This window comes from Schistocerca gregaria, chromosome 2 (genome assembly GCF_023897955.1).
Source record: "Schistocerca gregaria isolate iqSchGreg1 chromosome 2, iqSchGreg1.2, whole genome shotgun sequence".
Taxonomy (NCBI): Eukaryota; Metazoa; Arthropoda; class Insecta; order Orthoptera; family Acrididae; genus Schistocerca; species Schistocerca gregaria.
Genome location: NC_064921.1, coordinates 802,688,511 through 802,712,029, shown reverse-complemented (window position 1 = coordinate 802,712,029; position 23,519 = coordinate 802,688,511). Strand labels below are relative to the sequence as shown.

Here is a 23,519-nt window from a genome sequence, read left to right as displayed (position 1 = left end):
GGTAACAAGTCAAATTTATTCAATACTGTTAGCTCAAATGTAGTTGAAGTTGATGAGCTGTTCCCCTTTCACTCATTATTTGTTACCTTTACCCAGTTCCCAAAATATTTTTCCCCCTTCAACCTATCTAGTTCAAATCTCAAGTGAACTAGCTGAGCCTGAAGGGGACAGACCTTTGCCTCCTGCTTAGTGATTCTGTTGTCTTTTTTGCAAACCCTACAGTTTCATAGAAGAGCCTTGCTGAGTTCCCCATCCAGTTCTCCATTGCAGTCACCCAAGTGAAATTCTGACCCACAGTCTACACACACCATTCCCTCTTGGACTTTCATGCAGCAACATTCACACTTATCACACATTGCAACACAGATTACACATTTAAAAATAGAATTAAGTCACTTAAAACTCTTTACCTACATGAATTTTAATTATTTATGAGCAGCAGATTTAATCAATGATAAATTGGCTATAAACAGGGACTAAGATTTGTAACATTAAGTATACAAACATTCACTGGAAAGATGGAGGAGATGATAAACATGATGAAAAGAAGGAAGTTAGACCTATTGGGGGTAGCTGAAACAAGATGGAAAGGAGAAGGAAGGAGAGAACTGAGGAAAGGGTACCGACTATACTGGAGTGGAAGTGAGGAGGGAATGAGAAATGGAGTGGGAATAGTAGTAAGAGATGTATTGAAAGAGGAAGTGAAGAGAATAAGTGATAGGACGATGAAGATCAAATATCACTCAAGGGGACGGCCATAGAGGCAATACAAGTGCATGTGCTGCAGATGGGTTGCACTGCTGAGGAGAAGCAAGAGTTTGAAGAGGAAATGCAGAAGCAGATGGGAAGGAAGCATGTTATAGTGATGGGGGATTTAAACACACACTTTGGAAGAGAAAGACAAGGCTGTGAAAGTGTGCTTGGACCAGAAGGCTGGGGCTGCCAAAACAAGGAAGTTGAAAGACTATTGGAGTTATGTCAAAGGACTGGCTTGCTGGTTGGGAGCTCTTGATTCAGGAAAAGAGAGAGCCACAAGATTACCTGGTACAGTCAAGACTTAAAAAAGAAAGTCGATAGTTGACTACTTCCTGTATGATAGTGAGATAAATAGGAACATCATTGACATTAAGGTAATACCACCAGAGGCCTTGGAGAGTGACCACTATTTGCTGGTAATGAATCTGAGAGCGACTAAGGATAATAAAGGGACAGAAAACCAGGAAAGACATGTAAGAGTATGGAAGTTGAAGGAGGAAGAAAGTAGGCTACAGTACCTACAAGTAGTAAAGGAAAGCATCCCAAAGGATGAACCAAAACAGTAGAAGAGGAATGGGATATATTCAAGGGAACATTAGTAAGTGCGGCGGAAGCAATATGTGGGAGCACAAGCAACAAAAAGAGTAGGAAAGAAACACCTTGGTGGAATGATAAAACAATGATATACTCGTAGTACAAAAGAAGAATAGAACCTTTAGGGTATGGCTCCAGAATAGAACAGTAGCGACAAGAGAAGAGTATCAAGCAAGAAAGAAAGAAGCAAAAGGAGTGGTGGTGGAGGAGAGAAGACAGTGGATGGAAAAATTGACCAGAATGAAGGAGGAGGAAAGTGAAGGTTCAAAAAAGGTGTTATATGGAATGATTAAAAGTAAGAGGAAGAACAGTACAAGAGATTATGACCGAAAGGTGAACAAAAGTAACCAAGATGTAGAGAATGAGGAGGAACTCAAGAATATGTGGAAGAAGTATTTTGAAGAACTCCTGAACCAAATGGAGACCTGGATGAGGAGGATTAAGCCAATGAGAAAAAAAGAGGAGGAACAGCAAATAGAAAAAGACATTACATGGGGAGAAGTGTAAGAGGCACTGAGCAAGATGAAGGGAGGGAAGTCACCAGGTCTGGATGAGCCAAGTGTAGAGATGGTGAGAACAGCAGGAGAGGTGGGGATACAATGGCTGTGTCGAGTAATGAAAATTGTGTGGAGACAGAAGATGATCCCAGAAGACTGGAAGAAGGGAATAACTGTCCCGATCTTTGAGAAGGGAAATAGGAAAGAGTGCAAGAACTGTTGGCAGATAACACTGATTAGACATTGTGCAAACATTTTTGAGAAAAATTTGGAAGCACGAATTCAGGCAAAATTTGAAGGAGGGATGAGAGAAGAGCAACACGGCTTCAGGACAGGAAGCTGCAGACAACTGCAGAAACACCATTATGAATATCCAACAGATCTACTAATGACCTTCCTGGACTTTGAAAAACGTGTGAGAGCTACGTAGATGCAAAGTGTGGAAACCCCTGGAGAACAGAGGAGTAGTAAAACAGAGTGTTTTGAGGATAAGGGAAACGTCCTACACCCATGAACCATGGACCTTACTGTTGGTGGGGAGGCTTGTGTACGTCAGCTAGACAGATGGCCTTACCGTAGGTGCAACCACAACGGAGGGGTATCTGTTGAGAGGCCAGACAAACGTGTGGTTCCTGAAGAGGGGGAGCAGCCTTTTCAGTAGTTGCAGGTGGCAACAGACTCGATGATTGACTGATCTGGCCTTGCAACACGAACCAAAACGGCCTTGCTGTGCTGGTACTGCGAACGGCTGAAAGCAAGGGGAAACTACAGTCGTAATTTTTCCCGAGGGCATGCAGCTTTACTGTATGGTTACATGATGATGGCATCCTCTTGGGTAAAATATTCTATAGTTAAAATAGTCCCCCATTCGGATCTCCAGGCGGGGACTACTCAGGAGGACGCCGTTATCAGGAGAAAGAAAACTGGCGTTCTGCGGATCGGAGCGTAGAATGTTAGATCCCTTAATCGGGCAGGTAGGTTAGAAAATAAATTAATTATAGCTAACACTTGGTTCAAGAATCATAAAAGAAGGTTGTATATGTGGAAGAATCCTGGAGATACTAGAAGGTATCAGCTAGATTATATAATGATAAGACAGAGATTTAGGAACCAGGTTTTAAATTGTAAGACATTTCCAGGGGCAGATGTGGACTCTGACCACAATCTATTGGTTATGAACTGTAGATTAAAACTGAAGAAACTGCAAAAAGGTGAGAATTTAAGGACATCGGATCTAGATAAACTCTCTAAACCAGAGGTTGTAGACAGTTTCAGGAAGAGCATAAGGGAACAATTGACAGGAATGTGGGAAAGAAATACAGTAGAAGAAGAATGGGTAGCTCTGAGGGATGAAGTAGTGAAGGCAGCAGAGGATCAAGTAGGTAAAAAGACGAGGGCTAGTAGAAATCCTTACATAACAGAAAAAGTATTGAATTTAATTGATGAAAGGAGAAATTTAAAAACGCAGTAAATGAAGCAGGCAAAAAGGAATACAAACGTCTCAAAAATGAGATTGACAGAAAGTGCAAAATGGCTAAGCAGGAATGGCTAGAGGACAAATGTAAGGATGTAGAGGCTTATCTCACTAGGGGTAAGATAGATACTACCTACAGGAAAATTAAAGAGACATTTGGAGAAAAGAGAGCCACTTGTATGAATATCAAGAGCTCAGATGGAAACCCAGTTCTAAGCAAAGAAGGGAAAGCAGAAAGGTGGAAGGAGTATGTAGAGGGTCTATACAAGGGCGATGTACTTGAGGACAATATTATGGAAATGGAAGAGGATGTAGAAGAAGATGAAATGGGAGATACGATACTGCGTGAAGAGTTTGACAGAGCACTGAAAGACCTGAGTCAAAACAAGGCCCCGGGAGTAAACAACATTCCATTGGAACTACTGACGGCCTTGGGAGAGCCATTCCTGCCAAAACTCTACCATCTGGTGAGCAAGATGTATGAGACAGGCGAAATACCCTCAGACTTCAAGATTAATATAAATTCCAATCCCAAAGAAAGCAGGTGTTGACAGATGTGAAAATTACTGAACTATCAGTTTAATAAGTCACAGCTGCAAAATACTAACTCGTATTCTTTACATACAAATGGAAAAACTGGTAGAAGCCAACCTCGGAGAAGATCAGTTTGGATTCTGCAGAAATGTTGGAACACATGAGGCAATACTGACCCTACGACTTATCTTAGAAAATAGATTAAGGAATGGCAAACCTACATTTCTAGCATTTGTAGACTTAGAGAAAGCTTTTGACAATGTTGACTGGAATACTCTCTTTCAAATACTGAAGGTGGCAAGGGTAAAATACAGGGAGTGAAAGGGTATTTACAATTTGTACAGAAACCAGATGGCAGTTATAAGAGTCAAGAGGCATGAAAGGGAAGCAGTGGTTGGGAAGGGAGTGAGACAGGGTTGTAGCCTCTCCCCGATGTTATTCAATCTGTATATTGAACAAGCAGTAAAGGAAACAAAAGAAAAATTCAGAGTGTGTATTAAAGTCCGTGGAGAAGAAATAAAAACTTTGAGGTTCGCCGATGACATTGTAATTCTGCCACAGACAGCAAAGGACTTGGAAGAACAGTTGAACGGAATGGACAGTGTCTTGAAAGGAGGATATAAGATGAACATCAACAAAAGCGAAATGAGGATAATGGAATTTAGTCAAATTAAGTCAGGTGATGCTGAGGGAATTAGGTTAGGAAATGAGACGCTTAAAGTAGTAAAGGAGTTTTGCTATTTGGGGAGCAAAATAACTGATGATGGTCGAAGTAGAGAGGATATAAAATGTAGACTGGCAATGGCAAGGAAAGTGTTTCTGAAGAAGAGAAATTTGTTAACATCGAGTATAGATTTAAGTGTCAGGAAGTCGTTTCTGAAAGTATTTGTATGGAGTGTAGCCATGTGTGGAAGTGAAACATGGACGATAAATAGTTTGGACAAGAAGAGGATAGAAGCTTTCGAACTGCGGTGCTACAGAAGAATGCTGAAGATTAGATGGGTAGATCACATAACTAACGAGGAGTTATTGAATAGAATTGGGGAGAAGAGGAGTTTGTAGCACAACTTGACAAGAAGAAGGGACCAGTTGGTAGGACACGTTCTGAGGCATCAAGGGATCACAAATTTAGCATTGGAGGGCAGTGTTGAGGGTAAAAATCGTAGAGGGAGACTAAGAGATGAATACACTAAGCAGATTCAGAAGGATGTAGGTTGCAGTAAGTACTGGGAGATAAAGAAGCTTGCACAGGATAGAGTAGGATGGAGAGCTGCATCAAACCAGTCTCAGGACTGAAGACCACAACAACAACAAGGGAAATGTACCATGGAAGTGTGAGCTGTGTGGAAGTGGGAGGGTAGAGATCAGCTAGGACTTTCACCATTACTCTTCATTGTAGTGGTGGATAAGAAAATGAGTACAGTAGCACAAGCAATTTGTGAAGGAAAGATGAAAGCTACACCGTTTGCATATGATCTGATGATTTGGGGGAATAAGGAAGAGGAAATACAAGAACAGTTGGACATATGGAAATTAACAGTACAAGAACATGGGATGAAATTTAGTATAAATAAGAGTGAGATGATTATCACAACAAGAACAAAGAAGGGAGGAACATTTGGAATAACAATTGATTGGGAATGTGTGAGGAGAGTGGAGAATTTCCAGTACCTAGGAAGCCTGATACAGGAAGATGGAAAAAACAATAGAGAAATAAACGAGTGGGGCAGAGAAGCAGAAGCATTTTGGAAGTGTGTCAGAAGCCTGATGTGGAACAAGGATGTATCCTAAATCAGTAAAAAGGTTTTATACAAGTCATACTATATCCCAATCCTGACATATGCATCCAAAACCTGGGTTATGAAAGGCCGAGAGAAAAGCAAAGTACAAGCCAGTGAGATGAAATTCTTGAGGAACGGTATTGGAGTGACAAAGATAGACAGGTTGAGAAATGAGAGGATCAGAGAGTTAATGAAAGTGCGAAGTTGGAACCATTACAGGAGGAGATAGAGAAATCAAGGCTGAGATGGTATGGGCATGTTAAGCAACTGAAGGAGAAGAGGATACCCAGGAGGATACATGAGATGAAACTGGAAGGAAAGAGACCAAGAGGAAAACTGAAAGACATAGCTGAAAAGAGTGGAGGAATGCATCCAGAAGAAAGGAGAAGACTCAACCAAAGTGAAGACGGAAAGATGGTGGCAAGACAGAAGATGATGGAGAGGCTTATGTTCCAAACAGACCTCGCCAGAGGCTGGAAACTGTCCAACGTGATGATTATGATTATGATGAGCAGCATAAATTAGGCTTACATGTAGTGCTTCAGGTGTATGATACAAGTTAAAAATAATGTAAATGGAGAGAGAACAAAATTTACTCATCAAGCAGCAGTAGGGGAATACACACACATAAGGGTTTAACTTTTATAAGCTTTTGGAACCAGTGGCTCCTTCTTCTGGCAGAAAAGTTGAGGGGGAAGGAAGAGAGGTGAAGGAAAAAAACTTGATAGATTTAGGGAAAGAGGTACAGTTCAGAAAAGTCACCCAGAACCCTGGTCATGGGAGACTTACTGGACGGGATGATACTTATCACTGCTTGGTGAGTAGATTTTTTATTTATCCATTTACATTATATTTTCAATAATTGATTATTTTGATTGTTATATAACACAGAAAGTTAATTATTTCTGCTTGCAACAAGACCTCAACACTCACTTAATTGCGGTATCAATAATTATTTTAATCACAGTAGGACGTAACTTTACTGTATGCAAATTGCACAAGTAAACCCACTTTCTCAGTGAATTGGGCAATGCGACTTCTACAGAATTTTCAACCTCTCATCATGATCTGAAGTGCCATTTCAAGCTTAGACCACGAGACCAGATCATATGATTATGGCCCAAGCTACTGGAGTTGGTAGTCATTTGTGTATGATGTGTGCTTACTTGTGTGTATGAACGGTATGTGTTTCTCTTTCATTGATGAAGGCTGTGGTCGAAAGCTTTATGTAAGAGTCTTTTAATTGTGCCTGTCTGCAACTTAACATGTCTTCCATACGGTAAGTAGCAATCTGTCTTTTCTTACATTGTTGACATTTCTGCCTGGAGTTTCCATTGTTAGTCCAGGTCACATTGCCACTTTATAACAAGAAGGAATCTAAGAATGTTAAGCTGCCTGCTGAAATGGTATACACGACAGCAATTTTATTCAAACATTCAACCATTACCATAAATACAAAACATTCAGTACTTGCTTTATAGTTACCAAATTGTTGTGCACCACAGCCTCATCATTTGAACATTCAGCCACTACCATCAAGAAAAACAGTGAAGATGTGCATCATGGTCGTCACATGCAGCTAACAGTGCTGGCTTATGACCACTATCTGCAAATTGGCTCATAGATGATCTTAGCGAACTGCAACAAAACTGAAAGCTGCATTTTGGAGGCAACTACTATCACTATGTTGACCCAGAAAATAAACAACTATTTCCTCATGATGAGTTAGGCCTCAAGGCATTTATCATGACCTGCAGCACAAACCCCCAGTAAGGGAACTCCTGGAATGGAACCTGGATCAGTTTCATCAGGCTCTCTTCATTGATGAGTGTGGGGTTTACCCAATGCCTTTTGAGTGTCCTAGAAGAGTGTAGTGGTTGTCAGGTTCCATTGCACAACTCAGGTGTGGGGTCCCACATGTTGAACAGTGATGTGAGTCAGTCACGTTTTTGGTCAAAATCTTGTTGGATGTCAGACCCTTCCCATTGCTGTCAAGGGTAATTTAAGTGCAGTAAGAAGTTGGCAAGGAGGACACCAAAAGTGGGCTAGTACTGGCAAAAAGGGCATTCCTGGCCAAGAGAATTCTAATATTATCAAACACAGGCCTTAATTTGAGGAAGAAATTTCTGAGAATGTACATTTGGAGCTCAGCATTGTGTGGTAGTGAAACAGGTACTGTGGGAAGACTGGAACAGAAGAAAATTGAATCATTTGAGATGTGGTGTTACAGACAAATGTTGAAAATTAGGTGGACTGTTAAAGTAAGGAATGAGGAAGGCTCTCCACATAATTGTCGAGGGAAGGAATATATGGAAAACATTGACAAGAAGAACGGACAGCTGGTAGGACATCTGTTAAGACAAAAGGGATTGACTTCCATGATACTAGAATGGGCTGTAGAGGGTAAAACTGTAGAGGAAGGTGGGAACTGGGATACATCTAGCAAATAATTGAGGATGTCGGTTGCAAGTGCTACTCTGAGATAAAGAGGTTGGCACAGAAGAGGAATTCGTGGTGGGCCGCATCAAACCAATCATTAGACTGATGACTCAAAAAAAAAAAAAAAAAAAAAAAAAAAAAAAAAAAAAAAAAAAAAAAGGCAGCACCTGAAAATTATTGTCCAGCCCAACAGTTGCCATTTTGGCAACGAACTTTAAGACGACGGTTCATGTGCACATTTTCCCCAACTTGCGAACAGCTTTCTGCATGTGACAGGCATCAAACAAATGGAACAGTCTCCCGTATCTGCTGGCATGAATCCAACTGAAAGTGGCTAGGACCTTTTGATGGAACAACATGGCACTGACTGTTATCCAGCAGCTTACTTTCAAAATAACTGCCTGTTATTTGTTACTGTTTTGTTTCCAGTTCCCAGTCAAGTATTTCGTTCCCTGTTCTCCTTGAATCTAATCTCATATAAGCTGGAGGCACAAGACTGTTTTTAGTCAGTTTAGTTCAATATTTTGGAGTTTCTTTTTTTTATAGGGATATAAATAGTGCTGCACTCTAGTCCCCTGTTCATATACTGACAGTGATCTATATAAAGGAAAATTATCCACATGACTTTTTCAGGATTCCCAAAGTTTTGAATAAGTTAGTGTAGTGACTTCCATTGCTACTTTGTTACTTGTATTATCATTCTTTGTAGTACAAAGATTGTTGGCACATTCTGCACATTTGTACGCCAGAAAGTTAGGCTGTGACTAATTATTTGGTATACATGTACAAAATTTGTTGTTCTGTGATATGAGAAGCTACAGTCTGAAGTTGTTAAGTGTGTAGCATGTGGTAGCAATCTGACCTTTAAGTACTGTAATATGCCCGACCGACTTAAACAGTTTGTCAGCATGCATTCATGGAAATTTTGAATTTGGTAAACATTCTGTAAATTTGGTTAATGTTACTGAGACTTCAGTGTATATGGAAACTAATACTTTTGTTAAAAAAAATATCACCACTAGCCATTTGACATCCACTGCTGGATAAGGGCATGTACTGTAGGCTTCAGCTGTATGCATACGTGCTGCTCCTGCACCTTCTTTATTTCCTCTGTCTTTTCTCATCTCTTCAGATATAGCAGACAACTTCCATTTTCCATGTGTCACCTTTTGTAAACCCTTGTCAACAGTTTTGTAAAGGCCTTGCCGCTACTGCTGTGGAGGCCAGGTTGCCACTGTTGCCATGGTAGGCCGACTTTGTGAGTTTGTGAAACAGTTTCTGGTGCAGTACACTGTTAAGATAGTTTCTCCCTGCCACTATTACACAGCTATACCCCAGGGTCCAGTAACAGAATAGGAGAATGAAGATTGTACAACACTCCAACAAATTAGAAACAAAGTTACACAAATGAGCTATAAAGGTTTACTTATCTTAGCGACTTATCAAACAATGAAATCTTTAACACTGCATGTAATATAACACAAAAAGACCCCCAATGGCTAATTCAAAATAATCATAGGTAAACTTCACAGCACATAGCAAAAACAATTTACAACAACTGTTTATTTTTTGTTTTTATTTACACGTCAAGCTCCGTAGGACCAAATTGAGGAGCAAATCTCCAAGGTCATGGAACGTGTCAGTACATGAAGCTACAACATAAAAGGAATGACAGGTAAAAATAAAATGTTTATGAACCCAAAAAAAGTTAATCCATAAGTTAAAGTAAACACAGTCAATTATACTTCAAGAATCAGATTAATTTTTCAAGGAACTGCTCAACCGAATAGAAGGAGTGACCCTTGAGGAAACTCTTCTGTTTCAAGTTGAAGGCACATGGATTACTGCTAAGATTTTTGAATTTGAGTGGTAGCTTATTGAAAATGGATGCAGCAGTATACAGCACACCTTTCTGCACAAGAGTTAAGGAAGTCCGTTCCAAATTAAGGTTTGATTTCTACTGAGTATTAACTGTGTGGAAGTTGCTTATTCTTGGGAATAAGCCAATATTGTTAACAAGAAATGACAGTAAGGAATATATATATTGAGAGGGCCAATGTCAAAATACCCAGACTCGTGAACAGGGGTCGACAAGAGGTTTGTGAACTTACACGACTTACTGCCCAAACCGCCTGTTTCTGAACCAGAAATATCCTTTTAGAATGGGAAGAGTTATCCCAATATATAATACCATATGATATAAGTAAATGAAAATAAGCAAAGTAGGCTAATTTTTGTGTTGAACGATCACTCACTTCAGATACCATTCGAGTAGTAAAGATGGCAGCATTAAGCCTTTGAACAAGATCCTGAACGTGGGCTTTTCATGACAGTTTACTATCTATATGAACACCTAGAAATTTGAACTGTTCAGCTTCAGTAATCATATGACCATGCTGTGAAATTAAAATGTCAGGTTTTGTTGAGTTGTGTGTTAGAAACTGTAAAAACTGAGTCTTACTGTGATTTAGCACTAGTTTATTTTCTACAAGCCGTGAACTTAGGTCATGAACTGGACTATTTGAAACCGAGTCAATGTTGCACACAACATCCTTTACTACCATGCTAGTGTCATCAGCAAACAGATATATTTTAGAGTTACCTGTAATTCTAGAAGGCATATCGTTTATATAAATAAGGAACATCAGTGGCCCCAAAACTGATCCCTTGGGCACCCACTACTAGACCATACCGCACTCAGACCCCACAGTGCAACCATTCTCAACATTGCTGTCTGTTGCTAAAGTAAGAGGTGAACCAATTGTGAGCTATTCCCTGTATTCCGTAATGGTCCAACTTCTGGAGCAATATGTTGTGAACAACACAATCAAACACCTTAGTTAAATCAAAAACTATGTGTAGTGTTTGAAACCTGTTGTTTAACCCATACAGTACCTCACAGAGAAAACAAAATATAGCATTTCCAGTTGTTAAAAGACTTCTAAAGCTGAACTGTACATTTGATAGCAAATCATGTAATATAAAACAATCAATTATCCTTACATGCAGAGCCTTTTCAATAACTTTAGCAAACAGTGATGGCATAGAAATAGGTCTCAAATTGTCTACATTATCCCTTTCTCCCTTTTTATAAAGAGGCTTTTCTACTGAGTACTTTAATCATTCAGGAAACTGACCATTCCTAAAGGAAAAATTACAAATATGGCTAAATACAGGGCTAACATATACAGCATAGTACTTTAATATTCTGCTAGGTTCTTCATCATAACCAAGAAAGTCCTTAGTCTTCAGTGATTTAATTACTGACTCAATCTCCCCCTTGGCCGTATCACAGAGGAGTATTTCAGACCTCAATCTTGGAAAGGCATTTGCCAAGAAAGTTATATGATACCCTGTAAAAACTACATTTTTATTTAATTGACCAGCAATGCTCTGAAAATGATTGTTAAATACTGTACATATAACTGATTTGTCAGTAACAGAAATATTTTTACTAAGAACTGATTTTATGTCGGCGACCTTGTGCTGCTGACCAGACACTTCCTTCACACTGACTATGTAGTTTTAATTTTATCCTGTGAAATAGCTATTCTATTTGCATACCACATACTATGTTCCTTCCTAATAACATTTTTAAGCAATTTGCAATACTGTTTGTAATAGGCTACTGTAGCTTGATTGTGACTACTTCTAACATTTTGATATAATTCCCGCTTTGTTGTACATGATATCCTTATCCCACTAGTCAGCCACCCGGGCTGTCTAGTACCCCATTTAGAATGTTCTAATGGAAAGCAACTGTCAAAGAGGATGAGAAATGTGCTAAGGAAACATTATATTTATCATCTATGTTATTGGCACTATAAACATCCTGCCACTCTTGTTCCTTGACAAGGTTTAAAAAACTCTCTATTGCTGTTGGATTAACTTTTCTACATAGTTTGTAATTATATGTGATATTTGTTTGAGTACAAAAGCCTTTTAGTATTAAAAAAATTTGCATCATGGCTTGAATGGCCATTATCCTTTTACTAACAGAATTCCCATCTAGTAATGAAGAATGAATAAAAATATTGTCTATGACTGCGCTACTTTTCCTCTGCACCCTAGCTGGGAAAAGCACAGTCTGCATCAGATCATATGAATTTAGGAGATCTACCAACATCCTTTTTCGTGCACCGTCTTACACAAAATTTATATTGAAGTCACATATAACTAATTCTGGTACTTCCTACAAAGTGAATCAAAAACTCTCTCTAGTGTGAGCAGAAATGCTCTGAAGTCAGAATTAGGGAACCTATGAACAACAACAACAATTAGAAGTTTAGTTTCACTAAATTCAGCTGCCCCTCCACAACATTCAAATATCTGTTCAGTGTAGTGTGCGCTGCAATACATCTATAGACTCAAATGGAATACTGTTTTTTATGTACATAGCCACTCCCCCAACCCACAAGGAAGTCCTTGAAAATCAACCAGCTAATCTGTATCGTGATGAAGGAAGCCTCTGAATTGTCAAATTATTTAAGTGGTGCTCCGACATATCAATAATTTATGAGTCAATGTCTATAAGCAGTTCACTAACTTTATCTCTAATACCTCTTATATTTTGATGAAATATGCTAATACCTTCTCTACTCGGAAACATGATGTCCTCTGACTGTGAGCCCTTAGTTAGAGGGACTTCCTTTAAGCACATATACCTATCAGCCGACTTCAATCTAAAAAAAGGTGCAGCTCTAACACCAACTACTACAGGAATTTTTCCATGAGTGATCCCACCACCACCCAAACCGGCCATGCCTAGTGAAATCCGATCTACTGACAGACCCAACTGGCACCACTGAAATGTGAGCCATGCCTTCTGCCATCAGCACCTTCTTCAGCCCCATGTTAACACACCTAACAGCCGCATTAAGATGAAGCCAATCATGACGTTGAAACAGTTGCATGAAATGCACGTTAGTGTCACCAGTTTGAGTAGCTATCTTTACCAGGTCACCACCTAAGTCCTATTCCCCATCCCTATCAATACTGTTCCCTGCTCCACTGACTTATCACCACCTGCTCCTCCTTCTTAAAATTCCTATATAACTCCCCTATGCTGTGAGTCATCTGAGCCAACCCTGCACTAGGCTTCACAGTGCTGGTGACCTGGTACTCACTCCCGAGCACCTCCTGCAACTACTGGCCCACACCTCTACCGTGCGAACTACCTAGCAGCTGAACCTTCTTCTTTCTGTTAGACTTAACTGACCTAGGCCTCCTAACTACTGAGGGCTGCTGCATGTTCCCTTCATCCACAGCACTTCAGAGATCACTAAAAGACGTTCCATGTCCAAGCCCTGGATGATGATCTATAACCAAGTGGGCTAGAGCTGCTCTTCTATCTTTCAACTAGGTTTCTGTCCATTTTTGTCAGGTCATTGGCAGACTGTACTTGGCCGGCAATTAGCCAAGGTAAAGTCAGTATTTTCATCCACAATGTCACCCGTGGCGCTGGTGGAACTCGTGCAAGTGGCTAGTCTCTATGGCACTGTCACCAGCTCACATTTTTGCACTTGAGGTTCTTTTACGCTGGCTGTGCCTTGCTTGGATAACACAGCACCACCCACCTTCATTTCCTTTTCATTATATTTGTAAATCCTTCACCCCAGCCTCTTACCAGATCCATCTGTTTGTCCTGCTGGGTGTCCTAGTAATTCACAATATGCATCTCCCTGCATTCCTTGCTGAGAAATCTCCAATTTTGGAATGATATTCAAATTGAAAGTGCATGTGACACTTCTGTAAGCCAAAACTGGAAGACTAATAAACACTGCTTGTGAAAACCTGGAAGACTAATAAACACTGCTTGTGAAATTTCTATTTCAGACTCCTTGGAAGTTGACTGGGATGTGCTGAAAAGTAATGCTCACAAATTTTGTAATTTTTTTCTCAATATTCTTTGAGATATTACATGTCATGCATAGTACTCGGTTGACTTTCCCACTTCATTGATGCAAGCTGTAACATTCTACCTCTAGATGGCTCCAAATTGCAATGTGTAACATGGCAGTGAGTGATGTAGATGTGTCGCTGAGTGAGAAACAGCAAACTGTATTTGAGTTTCTGAAAGCATGAATTCAAAGAGTTCATCCACACATGGAACACCCTCTCCTTCAGCGTAACAATCTCAGACCACACATGAGCACTGCAACATCTGCAGCAATCCTTAGTGTTGCCACAGGTTCTGGAAATCAGGGAAATATCAGAGAAATTTGAAAAGAAAAAAAAAAAACACTGGAAAAATCTCATTTTTCTATCAGTAGATGAAATCGTTTGTTTACTGAGGTGTCATGTGTTGTTGCTGGCTTTGTACAGCTGAGAATGTGTGCTGCTTCCCTACTCCCTCATTACTATTGCTTCTCTCCTTCCTGCCTCACCCCTCAGCTTGCAATGAGTTCTGCCACCAGTTCTTGCTACTAGCCTAGCAGCTGCCGATGAGAAGCAGGGAGGCATGAGGAGTGGTTTGTTTGGAGCTGATTCTCAGAGACTCATTTTCTGACAAAAGGTTTGGTTGAAAATTTGGTAGTGAGAGTGGGATTGTCTTTTCTATGTGCATGTCCGTGGCTCAGCAATCATCTTTACAGTGAGTTGCTACCTGCCTTTATTATTATTGATTCACAGAGTATTTGAACAAGTTATCTGTCGCATGGATTGATCACCGTGGTCTCATTTCATCAGCATGTTGTTTGTGGCTTGTGAATAGCTGGCCACATGAGTGGATTCCCATGACAGGCCATTTCTGCATGTATCTGCAAGTCTGAAGCCATTCAGTTCCCACTAATGTGCAGGTCCTACCCATCAGATTTAGTCTCACCGATCTGCCCTGAGGCTGGGTCTGTTTGTGTGTGGCGTAATGCAGCAGATTTTCATGGTTAATTCCTGGAGCCAAGACGGGTGTTCCTCAGCAGGCCAGAGGCCATGGGTGATGGATTTCAGGAATTGCGACTGTCTCACCGCAAGTAAATTGTACAGTGTGGCTTTTTATAGACATTTTATTTATCCTAATATCTTCTGGCACTTCAAAAGTAGTTTATATGTTAGAAAGTATGGACAATAAGAAGAAGAAAATTGTATCAGTGGTTGGAGATTTGTGCCCTATGTAATCATATATTTCTTGAAAGAAACATCACAAAATACCTGAAAAATAATAGACAATAATGACAACAATACACAATAACCAACAATAACGAACATAGTAGAACCAACATTTTATTGGTGGTCACCTACAGTGTTGGTTTGCACAATTCTTCCCTGCCTTATACAATTTTTTCAAGAGGCTTGCTTTTTTCTGAGGTGATTTCTGAAAGCAGTGAAGGCATTTTAAACCTGTTTTGCGACTCCAAGGAAATGTGTATTTCATTGAAATTAAGTAACATCAGTGGTCTTAATGAAACACATATACCATTTGGCTTGCTTTCTCCATCTTAAAACAGTTCGTTACAGAAGATATTGATTATAGTACTTAAGATTTTTGCTCACCTTTGGAAACTCCACTGCTTGCAAGTTTTTTAGATTTTTCCTCATTTGCACTGTTGTTTCTTGGACTGTAGCTGCAAAGACAGATTGTCTGCTTACATCTCAACTTATGATTAGATCTCAAAATTTGTGAGGGAAAAATGCGAAAACTTGTCTGGAAATCAGGGAAATATCAGGGAATTTCACTTGGGGAAACTTGTGGCAACCCTGAATCCAACACCTTGTGTTTACTGTCATCAACCCTCCTACATACAGTCTCAACTTGGCCCCATATGATTTTCATCAATTTGCAGTACTTAAAGAACACCTTCAAGGTTTTCACTTCAATAGTGATGAAGCAGAGGTGAGGCTGTGTCTCTGTCAACAAAGTCAAAGATTGTACAGCAACAGTATGAACAAACTGATCTCTCATTGGGAGAAATGGGTTCATTGCCAAGGTGACTATATTGATAAATATGTAGACATGAAGAATAAAGATGTGGAATGTTAATAAAGTTTGTTTAATTTAAAAAGCTTTGAGAGTTTTCACACAAAAAAATAAGAGGCATTACTTTTTATCACACCCTAATAATTTTAAAAACTTTAATCAGCCACTAGCATGGCAAGCCATTTTTACTCTTCCATTATTTCTTTTTCTGACTATCCCATTTTCAATTTTAACTATTCTAAAAACAAAAACTCATCAATGTATTCTGTGATTTTGTTGTTAAGTTGTACCATATTTTATTGGAGTATTCATTATACACTATTTTGGTCTTATTGAAATCAGCTTTGGCACCTGTTTTGAAATTTACTTTATTAGATTTGTCCATATGTTGTTGTAATTGCTCTAGATGTGAATGAATAGTTTCATCAACAAATGAAGGAGACTTGTCTAAATTGATGAGGCGTATATTTGAGCCTTTTAGAATATTTCTGTACAGTATTTGTTATTTGCTCTTTCCATGCTACACTTAGTGTTCATGTGTCGGAGTCCTCATATGTGTCTTACAAAATACAACATTTGACCCATTTTCATACGGTTCCTTCAAAGATTAATGTTTATCTCAGATTTCTGATAATGGCAATTCTAGGTCAGGCACAGCAAATTAGACAATTAATTGTGGGGACATTCATCCTAAAGTGATCAAACATCTTTGACACAATTGGTGTGGAAGCTCTTTAGGACAGTGCAACACAACTTAAGTGTGAGCTGGACGATGTGACTGACTAGATTCTCTGTACCAGTGCTCCTTTTCATAAATAGTATTCTCATTATCTGGGTGTGTTATCTCTGTCAGAGCCCTTCCTATGTTGGGGATGCTGCTTCAACAGTGAATACATGCAAATTTGTCTCCGAACTCAATCGTGTTTATTACATGTTGACAGTGTGGCTGTTGTACACCACATCACTGGGCACCATACCTGCACTAATGGACACCCCTCACAGGAGTGTAGTGCAGGTAGACAGTGTGTGAATCCGACTGTGAAAACTCAGTGTATAACTAATCCGTTTTCTTTACTGCTAGCCAACAGTGGCACGATGCCACATCAATAATTGCCTCATATGATGAACCCTTTAACTGACTTAAACCCAGTGGATTCCACAGACCCCTTTGAGTGTCTTCTCAATTCTTATCATCTCTGCAACACCATGTTCATGTTGCATGTGTCTTCCACACCATGTAATGTATTTCAGCATTTGCAAATTCACTGTGCAACAACCAACTACACATGAACAATTGGCTCCCATCTTGCCTCACACACTTCACGGACATAGTGCAACCACCAGTAAATTGACATATTCGGGTGGCACTCAGCTCAAACTACCACTTCTCGATTCCAAGAATTCAAGCTTGTGGTTCACGATCATTGAGCACATATTTCAGACAACTGGCAACAAGTCTAAGTATATGCATCTGATCAACTGCATGGCAGTCCATTTGGAACTAATGTATGATATTGTCTGGTTGCCTCCAGTGGAGAACAAATACAAGGCAGCCAAAGTAGTGCTGTGACAAAGACAATACTGCACGCTGGAAAAGCAAGTTGAAGAAGTCTTGTATGAGATCAAAATGGTTGTTAGCGTACTGTCACATCTCTGGTGCCACCTCTGTGTCTCAGCCAATCTAGCTCTTGTATCAGACACCATGCTGTGGGCCCTTTGGTTGATGAAGTTACCAACAGACCTACAGCTCACCATGATTGTGAACGTGGTGGACCCAATCAGATGGCACTTGGCTATGGCTGACAGAGTGTTCACTGTCTTTCACTCTTTCACTGTAGGCCAAAAATAACAGTGTCCCAAGATACTACTCAGTGACATGTGCGGCATTACCCCCCCCCCCCCCCCCCCTGCCCCTGCACCGCACGAAAGTCGACCAGAAACGAAGGGTCACAGTCATGGCAGACTGCAACATTCGTTGCCCCCTGCTCAGCAGTGCACACCAGTGCCCGAAGCTACACACATCAAAAGCATCATGCAACACTCACCAGTTCCAGGTCCTGCTCTCTGCCAATATTGTATCCAACTCAGAAACTCTACAAGCAAATGTCGAGCCCCTTATGGTCCACCAGAATATGTAACACACACATGCCCAACTCAGCTGTTGCTCACAGTTATCTCTTCATGTTGGACAAAGCATCAAACCAATATCTAATAATCGACATGGGCTCTGACATTAGCTCGCTTCCACGTTCCGACTTTCAAGCCTACAACTGTCCTCACACTTCAGGCTTCCAAAGACTCCAACATTATTGTATATGGCACTGTTGCACACACCATACACCTGTTGGGCACAATCCAGTGTCAGTGGATCTTCCTCGTTACTGACGTGGTGGATCCAGTCACTGGAATCGATTTTTTACGACATCATCTGATGTCTCATAGTTGTTGCTCATTCACTAAATCTCAAGCAAATGAGTGTAAGATATCTCCACCTCTTCCATGTCGCCACAACCAGTGTCCATCATGCCCCCCTTGATCACATCATCCACAACATTCTCCATAAATGTGCCAAACTTTCAGAGGACATTCTCCACAAACATTGGCACTATACTGCTTGAAACTACAGATGTAATCACTCTGTACTGCTACTGCCATGGCCCTAGCAGCAGCACATGAGCAGCTCTGCACTGCAGACAGCAAAAAGCTGGACACATCTCCATCTTCCTCACATTGGCATGCCCCCTCTCCATCAAACACCATTCCAACACAGACTCAGCTGGCCACGAACAGCCACTCCAGGGTCAGTAAACCACAATGCACAGTGTGTGTTATTGTTATTCCTGAGACCACCACCTCGGTAACATGTGCATGTGCCTGTGCTGTTTGTGACAGAACCATGCATCGCATAATAACCACAGATGGACTCCTAGTTTGACATAAAACGTGGCTATTAGCCCCAGCAGATCCACAGCTTGCAAAGCCACAGTTCACAAACCTCTTCAAGCACGAACTGTTCTCCTTCAAATAGCCCCTGGGCCTCCAGAATCAACCTTCTTCCTAGGAAAGATGGTTCTGCCAGATTGTGCAGCAGCTACAGAGCACTCAGTTCCTGAACAGTGCAAGACAACTACCCCATTCCATTCACACAGGACTTTACACCCATTCTCACAGGTGCTACAATTTTCAGCAAGCTTCCCTACCTATAAATACTGATGCATCTCTACATCTAACAGACCACCATAATAACTCAGTTTGGTCAGTTTGAGTATCTCTTTTTGCCATATGGGTTGAAAAATGGTGTGCAGACTTGACAGCAGTTCATTGACAGTTGCATATTCCACTTCCACTTCTGCTGTATGCATCTTGATGACAGAATCATCTTCTCACATTCCATGGACAAGCACTCACAGTATGTAGAACAAATTCTAGCCATGTTGCAGGAGGGCAGAGTGGTCATTAATGAGGCAAAATCACAACTTCAGCAGACAGAAGTCACCTTCCTCAAGCACAGGCATCAAACTGACAAATGAACATACGATCCTAGAGCAAGACCTCCCATGCCCAGAAACATATCACAGCCTATGACTGTTCCTCAGGATTCTCAGCTTCTACCACTAATGTCTTCCAGAGGCAGCTGAGTTGCAGATCCCGCTGTCAAATGCCTTGAAAGGCAAAGACAAACACAGGAAAAGAAAATAACCTTAGACCACAGAAATGATAGAAGCATTTCATCATGCTAAAAGGTGCCTGGTTCAGGCTGTTACATTGGCACACCTTCAACCAGATGTGCAATTGACGTTTACAGTAGATGCGAGTGATACAGCAATTGGAGTAGTTAATGAGCAGATTGTGTATGGTGTGCTATGACCACTGATTTTTCTCCAAGAATCTCTCAGCCATGCAGTCGAAATTGTCAGCAATCGGGAAATATATGACCAACATCCAACACATGCACAAAAACAATAATATCAGCGCCAGTTATTTCTCACATATTTTTGCAGTCTCCCGATAATACAGCTATGAACATATGACACAAGAACAAAGAAATGGTCCTGCCATCACTCAGCTACACACTAGCCTAAAATCACACTTTGCCTTCAACACCACCATATTACTCTGTGATGCCTCTTGGAGGAAACATGGAGTATTTGATAAACTTCACAACATCAACCACCCTGTCACCAAGGCAACAACACAAATTATTACGAATCTTTTGTGTGCCCTAATGTAAAATGTGGCTGGCGCCACTGGGTAAGCTGCCATTTATCCTTCCAACAAAGCGAACGTGGGTGTCATGTTCAACCTATATTACGCAACTTTCCCATCCCAGCAGCATGTTTAAAACATGACCACATTGACATCGTCAGGCCACTACCTGAGTCCCAAGGATTTCATTAGATTCTCTCTGCCATTGATAGAACAAACAACTCACTGGGTGGATGCGGCCTCTTTCAGGCATCACAGTGGACCCCTTCACATGAACTTTTGTCAGACTATGGATTGTGCCCTTTGGTATACCAGACTATACTAAAACTGATAATGGCTGACAGTTAGAGCCTGCCCTTTTCAATGCTCTTTGCTGCCTCTGTGGGATCGACCATATGCACACCACTACTTACCTCCCACAAAGCAATGGCCAGGTGGAGAGGTGGCATGGAATACTGAAAGCATCATTCAGACTGAGGCACTTTCATGTGTCCTACTAGGCATACAGAGTGCATATAAACAGTACGTTCAGGCTTCACTCACTGAAGTGTTGTATGGAGAACCTGCCTCCTTGAACCATCTCCACCAGCATGGATACTGCAAGACGGGCTTCCTCCATCATCGCTGGACGATGAGAACGCCAACCTTGACAGCCACAACACTGACAAATGTAACACAACATTTCAGCCCCCACAAGAGCTATGCACTGCTGCTGCATCTCCACATGAGCTCACTGCTGCTGCATCTCCACATGAGCTGCGCAATCTAGCCACAACTCCAGTGTCACAGCATGGCCACACCAGACAACCATGTGTACAGCAAATGCTCCTTCCTCTATGAGAAATGGCCCAATCATGTATAGTGCAAGTGCCGGCTATGATGTGATAGGTCAAGTATGCTCCCGCATTCTCCACAAGAGACCGGCTAATCAGGCCCTCTGCAAATGTCACACATGGCACACACATGCACCTGTGGCACCGCAAACACTGACATTGCGTGGAACTCCCTTACCTGTCGACAAAGACTAGTCACCATACCCCACAGTGCTTCACACTCCTAGCTGGGGGCTCTGTGGGGACATTCGTCCTAGAGCATCCAAACAGCTTCGGCTCAAGCATTGTGGAACAGTGCAACACACCTTTAGTGTGAGCTGGACAATGCGACTGACTAGACCCTCCGTATGAGTGTTCTGTTTAATACCTAACATTCTTGTGATCCAGTTGGGTAGTCTCCATCAGTGGCTTACTATTGCCGTCTATTCCATTTCCTACAAATAAATCCAATCCCTCACCTACAAATGGTGACTGGTTGTACATGCCATTGTTGTTGTCCCCATTACAAAGACGTTTTCGACTCTGCACCACATGCTAGTACAAGTCTCTTCATCTCTTCATAACTACTGCAACCTACATCCACATGAACCTGCTTATTGTAGTCAAGCTTTGGTCTCCTTCTACAGTTTTTAGCCACTTAAATGTGTTACACTGTGCTTGACAGAATGACACAAACCTTTAGGTTGCAGTTTGCTCTTTTTGTAGTATAAACACACACACACAAACACACACACACACACACACACACACACACACACACACACACACACACACACATACAAACACATAAACACACACACGCATCTCCCCATTTACTGGAGCCCTCTGTACTCACAACAAAATACAGCTGGCCAACATGTACTGCATAGATGTTCACATAAAGACAAATGAGAAAATAAAAGGAGTGCTCAATGAAGTGCCTGTGAAGATGATGCAACAACATACTAACACAAAGTCATGTACCCAGTTGTTACTATCAATTCATCACCATTATTTTCAGCTGAAATTCAGAAGTATTAGCTGTGTGGGATGTGAACAATGTGACAATCTGATTTGGGATATTAAATATTCAAAATGTTAGTACTATTGCCGGCCGGGGTGGCTGAGTGGCTCTAGGCGCTTCAGTTTGGAACCATGCGACCGCTACAGCTGCAGGTTCGAATCCTATCTCGAGAATGGATGTGTGTTATCTCCTTAGGTTAGTTAGGTTGAAGTAGTTCTAAGTTCTAGGGGACTGATGGCCTAAGGTGTCCCATAGTGCTCAGAGCCATTTGAACCATTTTTGTGTACTATTTATAGAGCAGAAGCTAATAGAAACTCATTTCTAAAATCTACCAATACTAATTTCTGTTGTCTCTCTATTTCAGGAGCAAATGGAATTAATACAGAAAATGGAAAATGAAGCATGATATTCTTCAAGAGGATAACAGTGGATAATGTCTCTTGCATTTCCATGGTCCAGGGGTTCCCGCCTGTGATAAACAGGCTTCAAATGGAGTTACTTTGTGTAAAATTTTTGTTATTGTCTTATCATGGATTGGACAATTGTGTTAACAATACACTGAAGAGCTGAAAGAGTAATATTTCTTTATTTAGCCATTCATTGCTATTTTACAATATGTACATGTTATCAGTATGTATATAATACTTTTTAAATATGTATAGATATAAAGTGTCTTAATACTCATGTTATTTACATAGGTTTTTGCATCAGTTTCATACATCTTTATTAAGCACTCTTGTAAATACACTTTAAGAGCTTTTCTGAATGGGTGTGTGTTATTTATGCCTTTGATTTCCTACAGTAGTTCATTATACAGTTGATAAAACACATTGTTTTGTGTCTTGTGCTTATTTTTCCTGTCTAGATAATGATAATGGCTTGATCTTGTTCTGTGGTTATGAATATTGCTGTTTGTGCTATAATTTCAATATTTTTCTTGATGTGCACTAAGGCTGAGAATATTCAGAATACCTAACATTTTAAATAATTCTCTGCAGTGAGCCTGCTTAATGTTTTTGGTTGTGATTTTCAATTCTTTCTTTTGCATTTTGAAAACTGTAAATTCTAAACACTATTTCCCCAGAAAATTAAATCATATCTGATGGCTGAATACACAAAGCTGCAGTATACAGTTCTTAGACATGTGTCACTGTATACTAATGCAAGAACTCAAAGTTCACAGTATGTTGTTGATATCTGTTTTGACAGTTTCTTAACATGTTCACTTTAGCTAGCTGTCAATGTGCAGCACTATGAATTTTGAACATGAATTGATTATCATTGGATTTTGACAACATGGGAAGCATACATTGCTACTGATTAAATAGAATAGGCAGTGAGTTGCAGACAGACACAATGAAAAGAATGCTAGAGGTATTGTTGGTATTCCATCATGGACTTTCCATTGTTTTATCATTGGATTTTGATTGATAGTGTACTGATGCATTTTTTCGTGGATCTTGTCACGAAGGAGAACTTTCAGGTTTGTG

At 40.5% G+C, this 23,519-nt stretch overlaps 1 protein-coding gene across 1 annotated transcript in view; it reads left to right on the top strand.

The window, feature by feature from the left end:
* LOC126336509 (33 kDa inner dynein arm light chain, axonemal-like) overlaps positions 1-22,590 on the top strand; it is a 129,324-nt gene extending 106,734 nt beyond the window's left edge. The window contains exon 5 of the mRNA XM_050000287.1: positions 22,394-22,590. Coding sequence (XP_049856244.1) covers positions 22,394-22,435 — 42 coding nt within the window. The 3' untranslated portion in view covers positions 22,436-22,590. The remainder of the gene's footprint in view (positions 1-22,393) is intronic.
* The last annotated feature ends 929 nt before the right edge of the window (positions 22,591-23,519 follow it).